The 16636-nt window shown below is 37.3% G+C and overlaps 2 protein-coding genes across 3 annotated transcripts in view; one reads left to right on the forward strand and one right to left on the reverse strand.

Annotated features, from left to right (window-relative positions):
* Window positions 1-11819, forward strand: part of LOC136835803 (latrophilin-like protein LAT-2) — a 47596-nt gene extending 35777 nt beyond the window's left edge. Inside the window, exons 23-24 of the mRNA XM_067099658.1 lie at window positions 1919-2011; window positions 11464-11819. Of these exons, the coding sequence (XP_066955759.1) occupies window positions 1919-2011; window positions 11464-11664 (294 nt within the window). The 3' untranslated portion in view covers window positions 11665-11819. The remainder of the gene's footprint in view (window positions 1-1918; window positions 2012-11463) is intronic.
* Window positions 1-16636, reverse strand: part of MetRS (methionyl-tRNA synthetase 1) — a 109021-nt gene that overhangs the window by 42679 nt on the left and 49706 nt on the right. The window lies entirely within an intron of this gene.

The following is a 16636-nucleotide window of genomic DNA, read 5'->3' on the forward strand; positions in this document are numbered from 1 at the left end:
GCCAAGTTGAGGCTTTGGGGGGGGGGGGCAACTTGGGTCGGGGGGGGCAAGTTGAGTCTTGAGGGGGGAGTTGACCCCCAAACCAACCAACCCCCCCAATGACGCCCCTGTCTTCTTTATTTTCTGGATCTCTTTATCTTGTTGTCCAACCATTCCAACTTCCTCTTTTCACTGTGTTGCGGGCAGAGGTGTGGGTGGTCCAGCGCTTGGCTTGACAACTTACATTTCATAAAATCAACTAAATTTGAGATGTTACCTTTACATATTAATCTTAAGGAGACACGTTCTTTAGTCCTTAGATTTTCATATATTCCATATTCTGGTAAGTATGAACACTTCCTTCTCTTTTTGATAAGTACGAAGACTTTCTTCCCTTATGATAACTATAAACACTTTCTTCTCTTTTTTGTAAGTATGAAGACTTCAAACACTTTCTTCTCTTTTTCGTAAGTATGAAGACTTTCTTCACCTTTGGTAAATATAAACACCACAGTGAAACATGTTATAAACATGTCATCAACGTGTCATAAACATGACATAAGTCATTAACTTATAGCACACACATGTTGCTTACAAGTCAACAACCTGTTGGTTGTCCTAACCCGAGCTTCCTACGATTGACCAGCATTTGCCATAGGTTTGTTCAAAGTCTAATAAACGATAAGTCTGTGCGTGCGCAGGTGGTGACGTCACCTAGCCTGAGTATCCTAAATTATAGAAAACGGAGTGATTAACTGGGGACTTATTTTTATCTGTTATTTTGACCACTTCTCAGTCACACTATTTAACTTTATTAATTTCAAGTATATCATTCGTATTTAGAGAAAAAATAACATAAATAGTATGATTAAAATATATACGTGATGTTTCTGTCTATTCTTGTTATAGCTTACTTAAAGTTAATAATATTGGTGAGGAGGCCAGTTTACACTATTCTATCAGTAAATTACTGTGTAATATTATAAATGACTGTGTATTATTATTATTATTATTATTATTATTATTTATTATTATTATTATGTTTAGACTGAAGTAATTACATAGTAATTTATGAGAAGTTACTGCAGTAAATGAGTAGAAATGAGAGGGAGAGAAATGAACAAAGCATCTTACACATTATAATGTAATTTGACATTTATTTAGATAACTATCCTTTGAAATGTAAGCTTCTATCCTCACGTCTTTTTTTGTAGATTTTCCAGCTTACCTTCTGTAGTGAAATAATTGGCATTGACATAACAACTTGTAAAGTTGTTGCAAAAAGGGATGAAATAACACCGAGTATAATGTGTAAGTGTTTTCATAATTGAATGTGCAGCCACTAACAGCACAATTGCTAGGCATGTTTGACAGCCGCAGCCAGAGTTCTGCACACAACACCGGCTCGTTGCTGACTGACTCGGTTCCATGTAACGGACCTAGCATTTTGCGGGCTAGATGACGTCATCGCGCAGCTTGTGCTACTGTTTCACAGCAAGTGAACAGACTTATCTTTTATTAGACTTTGGGTTTGTTCTCCACTTACAGTTGCTGACTCATCTCCATCCTGTTCGTGATATGTTTGGGATAGGCTGTTGACATGTTTATGACATATTTTCCTGTGGTGTAGACGCACCCATAGTTTAGTCTGATTCAACTTTTGAGTCTAAACAGATTGTGAATATTTAACTATCTGCGCTTCTTATCAGGAAGGCACAGACATAAATGATATTCCACGATCAGAAAATATTCACTTTCTTGTGAAATGGTCATTGGCTTCGCAACAAACTGATCAACAGTCCTTGAGATTTCTGACCATTTCTTCTTCATCCTTTTTTGTTTCACCTTTCAAATGCAAATTTCGTACAGCATAAGGCAATCTTCAAAGAAATAATCTATGGACTGTCTGCTTTAATTCCATCTTCTTTTCCTACAACAGAGTGAGCGTTGGTACACGAAGTGGAACATCACCAGACATCACAGGAGAGTAGAATATCAGGAACACAAGAGGCGGTCCAGCACCCCAACTTTCGTAAGACTAGTGGTTAATTATTTCATAATTGAATATATATTGTCTCTGTCATGAAACTCCTTACTCATGATGAAGCACAACACTGTTGTTCTTGTTCTGAGGGAATTTAAAAGCATCTTGTATATGCCATCACAAGCTCTATTTAAATTCCCTCGTATTGACAGTGTTGTGTATGTCATCACAGGCAACATTTGAATTCCCTCACATCAAGAGTGACACTGTTACATATGTCATCACAAGCTCCATTTGAATTTCCTCACATCAAGAGTGACAATGTTGTGTATGCCATCACAAGCTCCATTTAAATTCCCTCTCATCAAGATTGACAGTGTTTTGTATGTCATCACAGGCTCCATTTAAATTCCTGCGCATCAAGAGTGACAGCATTGTGTATGTCATAGCCAGTTCCATTTAAATTTCTTCAGGTCAAAAATTACAATGTTGTGTGTGCCATCACAAGCTCCATTTAAATTCCCTTACACCAAGAATGACAGTGCTTTCTATGTAATCACAAGCTCCATTTAAATTCCCACAAATATAGAACGACGTTGTTCTAGATTCGTGGGAATTTAAATGGAGCTTGTGATGGCCCACACAACATTGTCATTTTTGATCTGAAGAAATTTAAATGGAGCTGGTGATGACATACGCAATACTGCCACTCTTGATGCGAGGGAATTTAAATGGAGCTTGTGATGCCATACAAAACACCATCATTCTTGATGCAAGGGAATTTAAATGGAGCTTGTGATGACATACAATACACCGTCATTCTTGATGCGAGGGAAATTAAATGGAGCTTGTGTTGACATAAACAACACTCACTCTTGATGCGGGGGATAACAAACGGAGCTTGTGAAGAAGTTTCTGATGTTATACAGAACATTGTCGCTGTTGATGAAAGGAATTTAAATAGAGTTTGTGATGACATACTCAACACTGTCACCCTTGATGTGACAGAATTCAAAAGGAGCATGTGATGACATACACAACACTGTCACGCTTGAAGTGGGGGAATTCAAATGGAGCTCGTGATAACATATACAACTTTGTCACTCTTGAAGTGGGGGAATTCAAATGGAGCTTGTGATGACATACAGAACACTGTTGCAATTGATGTGGGGGAATTTAAATGGCGCTTTTGATTACATACACAACACTGTCGCTCTAGGTGTGAGGTAATTTAAATGGAGCTTGTGATGACACATACAACACTATCACACTTGATGTGTAGGAATTCAAATGGAGCTTGTTATGGCATACAGAACACTGTCACTCTTGATGTGAGGGAATATAAATGGAGTTTTTGATGACATACACAACACTGTTGTTCTTGATGCAAGGGGATTCAAATGGAGTTTGTGATGACATACACAACACTGTTGTTCTTGATGTGAGGGAATTTAAATGGAGCTTGTGATGACATACACAACACTGTCACTCTTGATGTGGTGGGAATTCAAATGGAGTTTGTGCTAACATACACAACACTGTTGCTCTTGATGTGAGTTAATTTAAATGGAGCTTGTGATGACATACACAACACTGTCACTCTTGATGTGGGGGAATTCAAATCGAGCTTGTGATGACATACACAACACTGTCACTCTCGATGTGAGGGAATTTAAGTTGAGTTTATGATGACATACACAGCACTGTCACTCTTGATGTGAGGTAATTCAAATGAAGCTTGTAAAAACATACATAACACTCTTGCTGCCGTGGAATTCAAAAGGAACTTGTGATGACGTACACAACAGTGTCACTCTTGATGCGAGGGAATTTAAATGGAGCTTGTGATGACATGCACAACACTATCACTCTTGATGCGAAGGAATTTAAATGAAGCTTGTGATGACATACACAACATTGTCACTCTTGATGCAAGGAATTTAAATGGAGCTTTTGATGAAGTACACAACACTGTCATTCTTGATGCCAGGGATTTTAAATGAAGCTTGAGATGACATGCAAAACACTGTCACTCTTGATCAGAGGGAATTTAAATGGAGCTTGTGATGACGCACACAACACTCATTCTTGATGTGAGGGAATTTAAATGAAGCTTGTGATGACATACAGAACAGTCACTCTTGATCTGAGGGAATTTAAATGGAGCTTGTGATGACATACATAAGACTGTCATTCTTGATGCAAGGGAATTTAAATGAAGCTTATATAAAGAACACTGTCACTCTTGATGCAAGGGAATTAAAATGGAGATTGTTTTGGCGTACATAAAACTGTCATTCTTGATGCAAGGGAATTCAAATGGAGCTTGTAATGATATATACAACACTGTCATTCTTGATGCATGGGGAATTTCAATGGAGCTTGTGATGACATACACAACACTGTCACTCTTTATGCTGGGGAATTCAAATGGAGCTTGTGATGAAATACACAACACTGTCACTCTTGATGCAGGGGAATTCAAATGGATCTTGTGATGACAATACACAACACTGTCACTCTTGATACGGAAGAATTCAAATGGAGCTTGTGATGAGATACAGAACACTGTCACTGTTGATGCAAGAGACTTTGAACGGAGTTTGTGATGACACACCCAACTGTTTCTCTTAATGTGAGGGAATTCAAAAGGAGCTTGTGAAGACATACACAACACTGTCACTCTTGATGTGGGGGAATTCAAATGGAGCTTGTGATGACATACACAGCACTGTCACTCTGGATGTGGGGGAATTTAAATGGAGCTCTTCATGACCTATACAATACTGTCGCTCTTGACGTGAGGTAATTTAAATGGAGCTTGTGATGCCATACACAACACTGTCACTCTTGATAAGGAGGAATTGAAATGGAGCTTGTTAAGACATAAAGAACACTGTTGCTCTTGATGCGAGGGAATATAAATGGAGTTTGCGATGACATATGCAACACTGCTGTTCTTGATGCAAGGCAATTCAAATGGAGCTTGTTATGACATACACAACAATGTCACTCTTGATGTGCTGGAATTCAAATGGAGTTTATGATGACATACACAACACTGCCGCTCTTGATGTCAGGTATTCTAAATGGAGCTTGTGATGACATACGCAACACTGTCACTCTTGATGCAGGGGAACTCAAATGGAGCTTGTGATGACATACAGAACACTGTTGCTCTTGATGTGAGAGGATTTATATGGAGCCTGTGATGACATACACAACACTATTGTTCTTGATGTGAGGGAATTTAAATGGTGCTTGTGATGATATACACAACACTGTCACGCTTGATGTGGGGGAATTCAAATGGAGTTTGTGATGACATACACAACACTGTTGCTCTTGATAAGAGGGAATTTAAATCGAGCCTGTGATGACATACAAAACACTGTCACTCTTGATGTGGGGAAATTCAAATGGAGCTTCTGATGACATACACAACATTGTCACTCTTGCTGCTGGGGAATCCAAAAGGAGCTTGTGATGACATACAGGACACTGTTGTTCTTGATGAAAGGGAATTTAAATGGAGCTTGTGATGACATAGAAAACACTGTCACTCTTGATGTGACGGAATTTTAATGGGGATTATGATGACATACACAATGCTGTCACTCTTGATGCGAGGGAATTTAAATGGAGCGTGTGATGACATACACAACACTGCCATTCCTGTTGCAAGGGAATTTAAATGGAGCTTGTGGTGACACACACAACACTGTCATTCTTGAAGCGAAGGAATTTAAATTGGGCTCGGGGTGACTTACACAACAGTGTCACTCTTGATGTAAGGGAATTTAATGGAGCTTGTGATGACATACACAACAATGTCACTCTTGATGCGAGGAATTTAAATGGAGCTTGTGATGACATACACAACACTGTCATTCTTGATGGCAGGGAATTTAAATGGAACTTGTGATGATGTATACAATACTGTTATTCTTGATGCCAGGGAATTTAAATGGAGCTTGTGATGATGTACACAACACTCATTCTTGATGCAAGGGAATTTCAATGAAGCTTGTGACGACATACAGAGCACGGTCACTCTTGATGCGAGGGAAATTAAACGGAGCTTGTGATGACGTACACAGCACTAACTCTTGATGCAAGGGAATTAAAATGGAGCTTATGATGACGTAAACAACACTTGTCAGTCTTGATGCGAGGGAATTTAAATGGAGCTTGTGATGACATAAACAACACTGCCATTCTTGAAGCGAGGGAATTTGAATGATGCTTGTGATGACATATGGAACACTGTCACTCTTGATGCGAGGGAATTAAAACGGAGCTTGTGATGACGTACACAACACTGTCATTCTTGATGCAAGGGAATTTAAATGGAGCTTGTGATGACGTACACAACACTGTCATTCTTGATGTGGGGGAATTTAAATGGAGCTTGTGATGACGTAAACAACACTGTCATTCTTGATGTGAAAGAATTTAAATGTAGCTTGTTTTGATGTACAGAACACTGTCATTCTTGATGCGAGGGAATTCAAATTGAGCTTGTGATGATGTACACAACACTGTCATTCTTGATGTGATCACTCTTGATCCGAGGGAATTTAAATGGATCTTGTGATGACCCACTCAACACTGTCATTCTTGATGCGAGGGAATTCCAATGGAGCTTGTGATGACATGCAGAACACTGTCACTCTTGATCAGAGGGAATTTAAATGGAGCTTGTGATGACAGACTGAAGATTGTCGTTCTTGATCCGAGGGATTTTAAATGAAGCTTATGACACTTGAGCTGGAGGCATTTAAACAGTTCTTTTGGTGAAACACAAAACACTGTTGTTCATATTCCTCAGGAATCTAAATGGAGATTCTGATGACACATATACAATAATTGTTCTTGTTTTGATGTAACAATCTATGGGAATTTTAATGAACTGGGTTTTACCAGACCATAGTCATATCATTTTTGTGCCCAGAATCTGAGACTAAATTTTTAGCTCAAAGTTGATATCATATTGATAAAAAAAATTGCACCTAATTATATTTATCAGTTTGTTTTTTGCCCATTGTGTCTAAAGTGAGGCTCTTTTTTTTATTTTATATTTTCTTTGTGTTATATTTCCCCATTGTTTATAGCCTGATCATTTTATTTTTCTTCCAGCTATCATTTCTGTGCTTCCTAATTTCCGTTCATTCGAGATTGTTAATTTATTTTTTCATTGATATGCCACTCTTGTATCACCTTCCCACATATTCTAGAATAATGAGCAAAGGAGCAAAGCATTAAGCATCTCTGTTATCTCTCATGCGTTGCCTGATTATTGGTAATTTACTTATATTTTTATCTATTTATTTATTCATTCATTTATTAATTTATTTTTTCTCTTTAATAAGGGATGTCTTCATTCTGTATTTCCTATTGCCTTCTGTTACTTCCTTCTAATGAATACCATAATATTCCTTATAAGCCTGAATTTCAAGTCAATGGCCCTTGTGGTGGGCTTGTTCCATATGAATAGGGTTCATCTTCTGAACAATAATAATAGTATTATATTATTATTGTTATTTCTTTTACTTTTTTTGTCTATTGTAATCATCCTATTCGACTGGGTGGTTTTTATAGTGTGGGTTCCGGGTTGCATCCTGCCTCCTTAGGAGTCCATCACTTTTCTCATTATGTGAGCTGCTTCTAACGGCACAATCTTCTGCATGAGTCCTGGAGCTACTTCCGCTTCTAGTTTTTTCAGGTTCCTTGTCAGAGATCTTGGAATCGTACCTAGTGTTCCTATGATTATGGCTACAATTTCCACTGACATATCCCATATCCTTCTTATTTCTATTTTCAGGTCTTGATACTTAATCAATTTTTTCTCTTTCTTTCTCATCTACTCTGGTGTCCCATGGTATTGCGACATTAATGAGCGATACTTTCTTCTTGATTTTGTCAATCAGCATCAAGTCTGGTCTGTTGGCTTGTATCACCATATCCCAGAGGATCTTTGCCTGATCGTTTTCTATCACTCCCTCAAGTTGATGTTCGTACCACTTATTACTGCAAGCTAGCTGGTGTTTCTTGCACATGCTCCAGTGAAGGGCTTTTGTTACTGAATCACGCCTCTTTTTGTACTGGTTCTGTGCAAGTGCCGGACACTCACCTGCTATGTGGTTTATGGTCTCATCTTTCATACTGCACTTCCTGCACATGGATGAGATGTTATTTCCATCTATTGTTGTTTGGACATATCTGGTTCTTAGGGCCTGATCTTGTGCTGCTGTTAGCATTCCTTCTGTTTCCTTCTAGAGGTCTCCCCTCTGTAGCCATTGCCTCGTTTCATTGCTGGCCAGTTCTTTAGTCTGTCTCACGTACCGTCCGTGCACTGGTTTGCTGTGCCATTCCTCTGTTGTGTTTTTCATTCTCCTGTCTCTGTATATTTCTGGGTCTTCGTCTACTTTTGTCAGTCCTTCTTCCCATGCACTCCTTAGCAACTCGTCTTCACTGGTTTTCAGATATTGCCCCATTGCTCTGCTCTAAATGTTGACACAGTCCTCTATGCTTAGTAGACCTCTCCCTCCTTCTTTTCATGTTATGTATAGTCTGTCTGTATTTGCTCTTGGGTGTTGTGCTTTGTGTATTGTCACGTATTTCCTAGTTTTCTGGTCTATGCTGCGGTGTTCAGCCTTTGTCCACTCCACTACTCCTGCGCTGTATCTGATTACTGGTACTGCCCATGTGCTTATGGCTTTTGTCATGTTTCCGGCATTGAGTTTTGACTTGAGCATCGCCTTAAGTCTCTTGGTGTTTTATATCTTCTTCTTCTATTATTCCCAGGTATTTGTATCCTGTCTCAGCTATGTGTTTGATGCTATTCCCATCTGGCAGCTTTATCCCTTCAGTCCTTGTCAATTTGCCTTTTTGTATATTAACCAGGGCACATTTTTCTATTCCAAACTCCATCCTGATGTCCCTATATACAGTCCTTACAGTCTGGATTAGAATATCTATTTCCTTGATGCTCTTACCATACAGCCTGATGTTGTCCATGAACATCAGATGGTTAATTATGTTGCTTCCTTTCTTGAGCTGGTACCCAGCATCCATCTTCTGCAGTACTTTTGTCATGGGAATCATGGCTACTACAAAGAGTAGTGGGGACAGTGAGTAGCCTTGAAAGATCCCTCTCCTGATGTTAACCTCTGCTAGTCCAATCCCGGAACTTGTAAGTACTGTATTCTAGTTGTATATTTTAGGAAGCTGATGGTGTTTTCCTCTGCCCCATATTTTCAGGCATTCTATTAGCCACGCATGCAGTATCATGTCGAAAGCTTTCTCGTAGTCAATCCATGCCATGCTTAGGTTGGTTCTCCTTCTCTTACTATTCTTCATTGCCACTTTGTCTATCAAGAGCTGGTCTTTTGTGCCCTTCACTTCCTTCTGCAGCCTTTCTGTTGGTGGGGATGGTGTTTGTATCCCTCTAGGTAGTTGTATAGCCTTTCAATGATGATACCTGTTAGTAACTTCCACATTATTGGTAGGCAGGTGACAGGCCTGTAGTTACTTGCTCTAATTCCTGTGTTCTTGTCTTTCTGTATTACGGATGTTCTCCCTGTGGTCATCCATTTGGGCGCATGGTTTTTTTGACACAATGCTGGAGTTGTTCTGCTATCTGTGGGGCCTTGAAGTTTTTGAGCCAGTATCCATGGGCTTCATTGGGACCTGGGGATTTTCAGTTAGGCATTTTCTTTAGTTGGTGTCTCACTGTGTCTGTAGTTATTTCGGTGAATCTTTGTTTTATTCTCCCCATTTCCTCTGCCTTGACTTCCTGGAGTCATGTTGCACGTTTGTTGTGTGATACCAGATTGCTCCATATGTTTTCCCAGAGTGCCTTACTTGGCTTGGCTTCAGGAATTTCCTGGTGGCTGCCTTTCCCCTCTTAGTTGGCTGTATAGTCTTTTCTGGTTGGTTCCAAAGAGTTTGTTCTGTTGTTATCCTTTATTCTTGTTCATGTACCATCGGATCTTATGTACACTGGCTTTAAGCCTCTGTTTCATATCTTCTATTATGCTGTTTAATTCCTTTATCCTGTACTTTGTATTTCTCGTTCAGTTCTTTAGCCCCTTTTCTGCCATCTCATTCTGTTTACTCAAGTCAGATCTCATCGCCATGATCTGTTTTTCCAGGAGCCTTTTCCAGGGTGGTTGCTGATTTGGTTTCTGTTGGGTTGGTTGTGATGGTGGTTTTGGTGTTTGTATCCCAATGCTCCTGCATATGCCAGGTTATTTGTTTCTGTGATATTAGTGGTGTGTATTAGTCTCATTATTTCATTAACCTCACTTGTTTTCTCCCTTAGCTTCTTTGTGTTGTAGGCTTTCATGGAGGTGATCTTTGTTCTTTCTGTGTCAGGCTTCATCCATTGTCTGATCTTTTCTACCCATTTTGACTTCTCTGTTACATCTTTGGTTGCTTCCTCGTGTGCCGTTGTTTGGTAGCTCATCGTTCCTGTCGTCTTCTGCGGTATCGTCTCTTAGTTTGTCTTCTTGTCCTTCATTACTGACCAGCCTCTGTTCTGTTTGAGGGGTGTTATTTCTCTCATTCCAGATGTTGACCAATCTTCTGTATCCTCTTTCTGTCGCACCTCCACATTTCCTTATTTTCTTCTCTTGCCCATTTCTTCTTCTGGTTTGCCTCTGTAGCGCCAGTCTTTGGTTGCTGGTTACTGTCATTATGGTGGTTAGTTGCTGGATGACGACCTCCAGGTACCTGCCCATCCTCCCAGCTCATTAGGCTGTATACCTGGCTACCGGACAAAGCTCCTCTGTTACCAGAAGTTCCATTTACGTCGTTGTCATTTAATCTTTCATTTCTTTCCGTCATTGCTGAGTTTTGCTATTTAACCCATAGCTGGACCCTACATCATCAAGGATAGTTACTCATTTACAGCTGAGTAGACTAAGGAAATTGTGGTAAAGCTCTTTTCCCAAGGAATCAACGCCGAGGTGAGAGGGTCACCCATCCAGAAACTGACCAGCCCCAATGTTACTTAACCAGTCCAGGGATGAGCTTAACCACTCTGCCATGGCACTCATTTATTATTATTATTATTATTATTATTGTTATTATTATTATTACTCAGAAGATGAACCCTATTCATATGGAAGAAGCCCACAGGTGCCACTGACTTGAAATTCAAGCTTTCAAATAATATGGTGCTCATTAAGAAGTAAGAGACGGTAATAGGAAATACAGAAAGAAGAAATCTCACTTATTAAACAGAAAAAACTAGTAAATAATAATAATAATAATAATAATAATAATAATAATAATAATAATAATAATAATAATAATAATACTAACTTAATTTCACTTTAATCTGACATCACCTCCCTTCCTGTTAATCCAGACTTACGAAACCAAGCCCCTCATTCACATCCCCTCCGTCGCCTTTTCCAGACCATTCGACGTGAACATCTCAGTCAATTATGTGACTCGCCCCTCACGACAACTTTCTTCTTCTCTTTTCGCAGATGGAGTCCAGACTATCATCTACCATGGACGAAAATGATTCGGTGCAGGAGTCTTATTCTTACTCCATCCCACGTCCTTCATTAGGGACCGCCTTCCGCGCGGAGCCAGTGCCCATTAATCCGAGAGGATCTGGGGAATTGGATCTTCACATCAGAAGGGACATTGAACGACTGGGCAGCGATTTTCACAGACGATACTGATCACAGGCGTGAAATGAAAGGTTTATCTCGAATATTAACAGGATTCCAAAGTATATGCGCACACATACACACATATAAAATATAATATATGTACGTATATATATACGAATATACAGTATAAACCGCATACACACACAAACACACACACACACACACACACATATATATATATATATATATATATATATATATATATATATATATATATATATATATATATATACATATATATGTAAACATATATATATATATATATATAATAAATATACATATATATATGTATATATATATATATATATATATATATATATATATATATATATATATATATATATATATATATATTCACAAACAGGTGTGTCTGTTAAATAACAGAGACTGCTTAAATAACTCACCTTAATTTGTATGTGTTACAAATTTAATGCTTGTCCCCTTAAGTATAAATCCCATTTGCACTAATACATTGCTGCAGTCTTCTTTTCCGCTGGTCGAGGGCATGGAGCAGGAAATCAATTTCTGTAGCTGTTTCAACACATCCGCCATTTTCTTCTTTACGCATCAACTGACCCAAAACGTGTCCCTTTCAGCACTGAATTTCAACTGACCCAAAACGTGTCCCTTTCAGCACTGAATTTGACAATAATTTTACTAAAAATTTCAAATTGACACGTTGTTCAACTTTTAAACATTTTTTTAGGCCCACTACAGAAAACACAACGAAAGTAAATGGCGACTCACAATCAACTGAACGTCATGAGTGTTGCTGCTTGTCATGCAGTGACATGTTCAAAGTCATCATGCATCCAGTTATGACCGGTTCTGACTGCTTTCTTTACTAGGTGGAATCACAGCCTCGTTATTTAACACATGCCTCGTATGTCGTTTAATATCCAATTTGCTCTGCCTCGGAAATAACACCAAAGAGGAATTATAATTGGTAAGTGATTCATCGCCTGAGATTCGAACGCCCGACAGCGACAACCTCAAAGTTCAGTAACGAGGTTTTTTACCACTGGGCTGTCGAGAGATGTGCTAACAACTCATATAACTGTCTGTTCGTCTATTTATCTATCTACCTATATATGCGAGTATATATATATATATATATATATATATATATATATATATATATATATATATATATATATATATATATATATATATATATATATATATATATATATATATACATATATATATGTATATATAACGGTGTCCGGACCGTTCGTTACTGGACCGTTTGTACCCGGACATTTCGTTACCGGACATTACGCTACGGGACAGTTCGTTACTAGAACCCTTCGCTACCAGGCCATTACGCTACCAAAAGGTCAAAGTTTTATCTACTATTATTTTTGTAATTAAATGTTGATCACCTTGTTAATGTAGTTTCTAATTTGAAATACTGAATAGTTGTTAACATAGTACTATTATACATCTTACCTTGTTACTTAAATACTGGATACTAGCTTATACATTTTACTTTGTTACTGTAACTAAACCAATGTATTTCATTTACTAAGTATCTCTTTTTAATAGTGACTGAACCCTTTAGTCAAAGATGCCCAGGACGATTGAATCAGAAGAAAACAAATCAAGTTGGTGGATGATTTGAATTATACACTGTAAGCAGAAGGAAAATAGTGATGGGACAAAAACAATATTGGATGTGTGAAAATCGGACGTGTAAAAGCAAGTGCAGCACACAAACGTTGATGAGAATAATTATGTAATAATAAAGGGAAGTCAGTGAACACAATCATGCTACCACGGCTTCTTCTGTAAGTGCAAAAATATTGCAAGCAATCAAATCAAAGATAAAGCTCTTGAAGCAGGACTCTTCACGTACTTTGATTGCTACTGAATTAAGGACTTTATATGAATGTGCCATAGCTGAACTTCCTTGTCCATCAAATATAAGTCGTAATATACGCCGATGGAGTGCAAAATGAAAAATAAATCTCCTCCAATTCTAAGTAGGCATGGTTATCTGATTCCCCGAAGACTACGCCAAACTGAGTACTGGGTCATTATTTCGCAATACGACAGTGGCGAAGACGATCTCGAAAGGATTTTGGTATTTGCATCTGCAGATGGATTAAGTGATTTGAAAAAAAGTTTAAAGTATGGGCAGGTGATGGAACATTCAAATGTTGTCCAATTATATACTATCAGTTATATACGTTGCATATACAAAACTAAAAAGACATAAGTATTCCCCGACTTTTGCACTACTACCTGATAAAACCGAAGCCACTTACAAGCGCCTTTTTCTGTAATTAAAGACCTCGTACAAAATCATGAGCCAGATCGCATTGTGGTTGATTTTGAAAAGGCTGTCATTAATTCACTGAAGGCTGTTTTTCAAGAAACAGAAGTTAGCTGTTGTTTTATCTCATTTATCTCAGAATGTTTACAAACATACAGTTCAAGCAGGGTATTGCAAGGAACGATATCGTCAAGACGACGAATTTAACGAGAACAAAAATCATACAAGTAAATTGCGGCAATCTGTCTTCAAAGAAAAAGTATAAGAACTCTGAGCAGAGGGTTCTTAATGTTATTAGTCGCTACAACCCTGAATGTAAAATGGATTTTCTTCGAGCTATTGCTCATAATTTGAAACTATATTAATAAAAACTTTCTTTTATTTTTATAATGCATGACTAAACTAATATATGACCAACTAGTACAGTAAATATTTTTAATATTTCAATTTTATAATAAATATATAGTATCACTATTGTATTATTATATATAACAAAAATGACAAACTATTATTATTATTATTATTATTATTATTATTATTATTATTATTATTATCACATTTATCTAATTAAAAAATATGAGCTCAAACAAATCTAAAAAAAAAAAGCTCTTGGTAGCGTAATGGCCTGGTAAGCGATGGGTCCTAGTAACGAACTGTCCTGTAGCAAAATGTCCGGTAACGAAGTGTCCAGGGACGAACGGTCAGTAACGAACGGTCCTAGCACCATATAATTATAACATATGTGTATTTTATATATATACTGTATGTATGCATATATATATATATATATATATATATATATATAATAATAATATATATATATATATATATATATATATATATAATATAGTGTATGTGTATGTGTATGGGATGTGAACTGACCACATAGGATGAAAGTGAGTGACCTGGCTTTCGTCACGAGACCCATTTTATTGCTGAACTAAACAGCGAGTTGCGAATCTGGTGGTCTTTTGACTGTTTTGGATCGCAGCTGGGTTGAGAATATCACATTTTATTATGCCATGTTAGTTATGTTTCCTAAATTTGACCTAATTATATACAAGGTATTCATTGTTTTTATAACTAGTGATCTTTGTTTATTTCCGTGACTGAGATGCAATATGTTTATTTTTCACCACAAACTAAGTTTGTATACTGGTTAATTGTTTTAGATTAAGGTGGTCTAATGCCAGCACGGGTCCTATTACAAAGGTGGCTCGGAAATTTTGTAAGGTGAAAAGGAAATGAAAGCTTTTGTAAGGTGAAAAGAAATGAAAGTTTTTGTAAGGTGAAAAGGAAATGAAAGTTTTTGTAAGGTGAAAAGGAAATGAAAGCTTTTGTAAGCTGAAAAGGAAATAAAAGTTTTTGTAAGGTGAAAAGGAAATGAAAGCTCTTGTAAGGTGAAAAGGAAATGAAAGTTTTTGTAAGGTGAAAAGGAAATGAAAGTTTTTGTAAGGTGAAAAGGAAATGAAAGGTCTTTGGACCGTGACCAACCAACCTAGACTATCTATTTGTGTATATAGTTTCCTTATCTCTAGATTATGAATGAAAAATATGTTAAGCCAAATATTCTTAAATCCTGTTTCTTTGTTGCTGCGAACATTTGTGAAAAAAATAAATAGATAAATAAATAAATAAATAAATAAATAAATAAACAAAATAAATAAATGTTTTGAGAAACAACAATCGAGTGTTTTCTTCAAATACACACGAGGTACTGTACCCATTGTCAAAATATTGGAAACATGCGTATAAAAACATTTATTTTATTTACATATCGGATACATTTCAAACATGCAAAATTACGTTGCATAAAACATTTTTTTATTTACATATCATGTATTTCAAACATGCAACATAATGTTGCATAAAAACATTTTTTTTACATAGCAGATGCATTTCAAACATGCAATATTATGTGATGTCCATTTAATACAATCACGACTATGAAGTAAAAATCGACAAATGAGAAAACGTCAAACTCGCAAATATCAAGTTCCACGAAGTCGCTTCTCGAGTACGCGAAAATTTGCTTCCGCGAAAGGAAGTTGATGTACATATATCGATTCCAGTTTTTATTATCAGTTTTGAACTGTAGCGAAATGGATACATGAGGCAGCGATCATATTAGTCTGTTTGCTTCCAAAAACCAAGACATAGTGTAGTAATTATAAGTATCAGGGCGAAAGTGATTCCAAGTAATATTCACCTACCGAATAAAAAAACTACAGGTGGCTTCTTGAATTTCCCAGAAAATGGAATTCATCTAAGACCATAATCTTCCTCCGCACTTAGACAATATTAAACGTCCATGTGACACCTAACTTCAAAAAAGGGAGTAAAATTATAACCAAAGAGTTTATAATTCTATTACATATGCTCCCAGTTAACCCAGGTGCAAGGCTTGGCAACAGCCTGCATGTTAAAAGACGTTCAATATTTCACTCAACTTAACGTCAAGCGATAAGTGACCACGGTGCATATTTCACGATACTTCCAGCCACCTGGGTTAAAAGACGTGAAGAATCCTTTGCGTTTTTTCGGTGTTCTGAGAACTTGTGAGAGTGTGCCAGTCCTTGAATTGATATTCATCAGAAATATGAAAATTTGATGATTAGCCCCCATGTGGAGAAGATGGGCTGGTATTTACGTGGTTCCATTTCTGGATTTGTCGCCTATACGTGCGAAGGTTGGAGTGTGAGA

This window comes from Macrobrachium rosenbergii, chromosome 55 (genome assembly GCF_040412425.1).
Source record: "Macrobrachium rosenbergii isolate ZJJX-2024 chromosome 55, ASM4041242v1, whole genome shotgun sequence".
Classification (NCBI taxonomy): Eukaryota; Metazoa; Arthropoda; class Malacostraca; order Decapoda; family Palaemonidae; genus Macrobrachium; species Macrobrachium rosenbergii.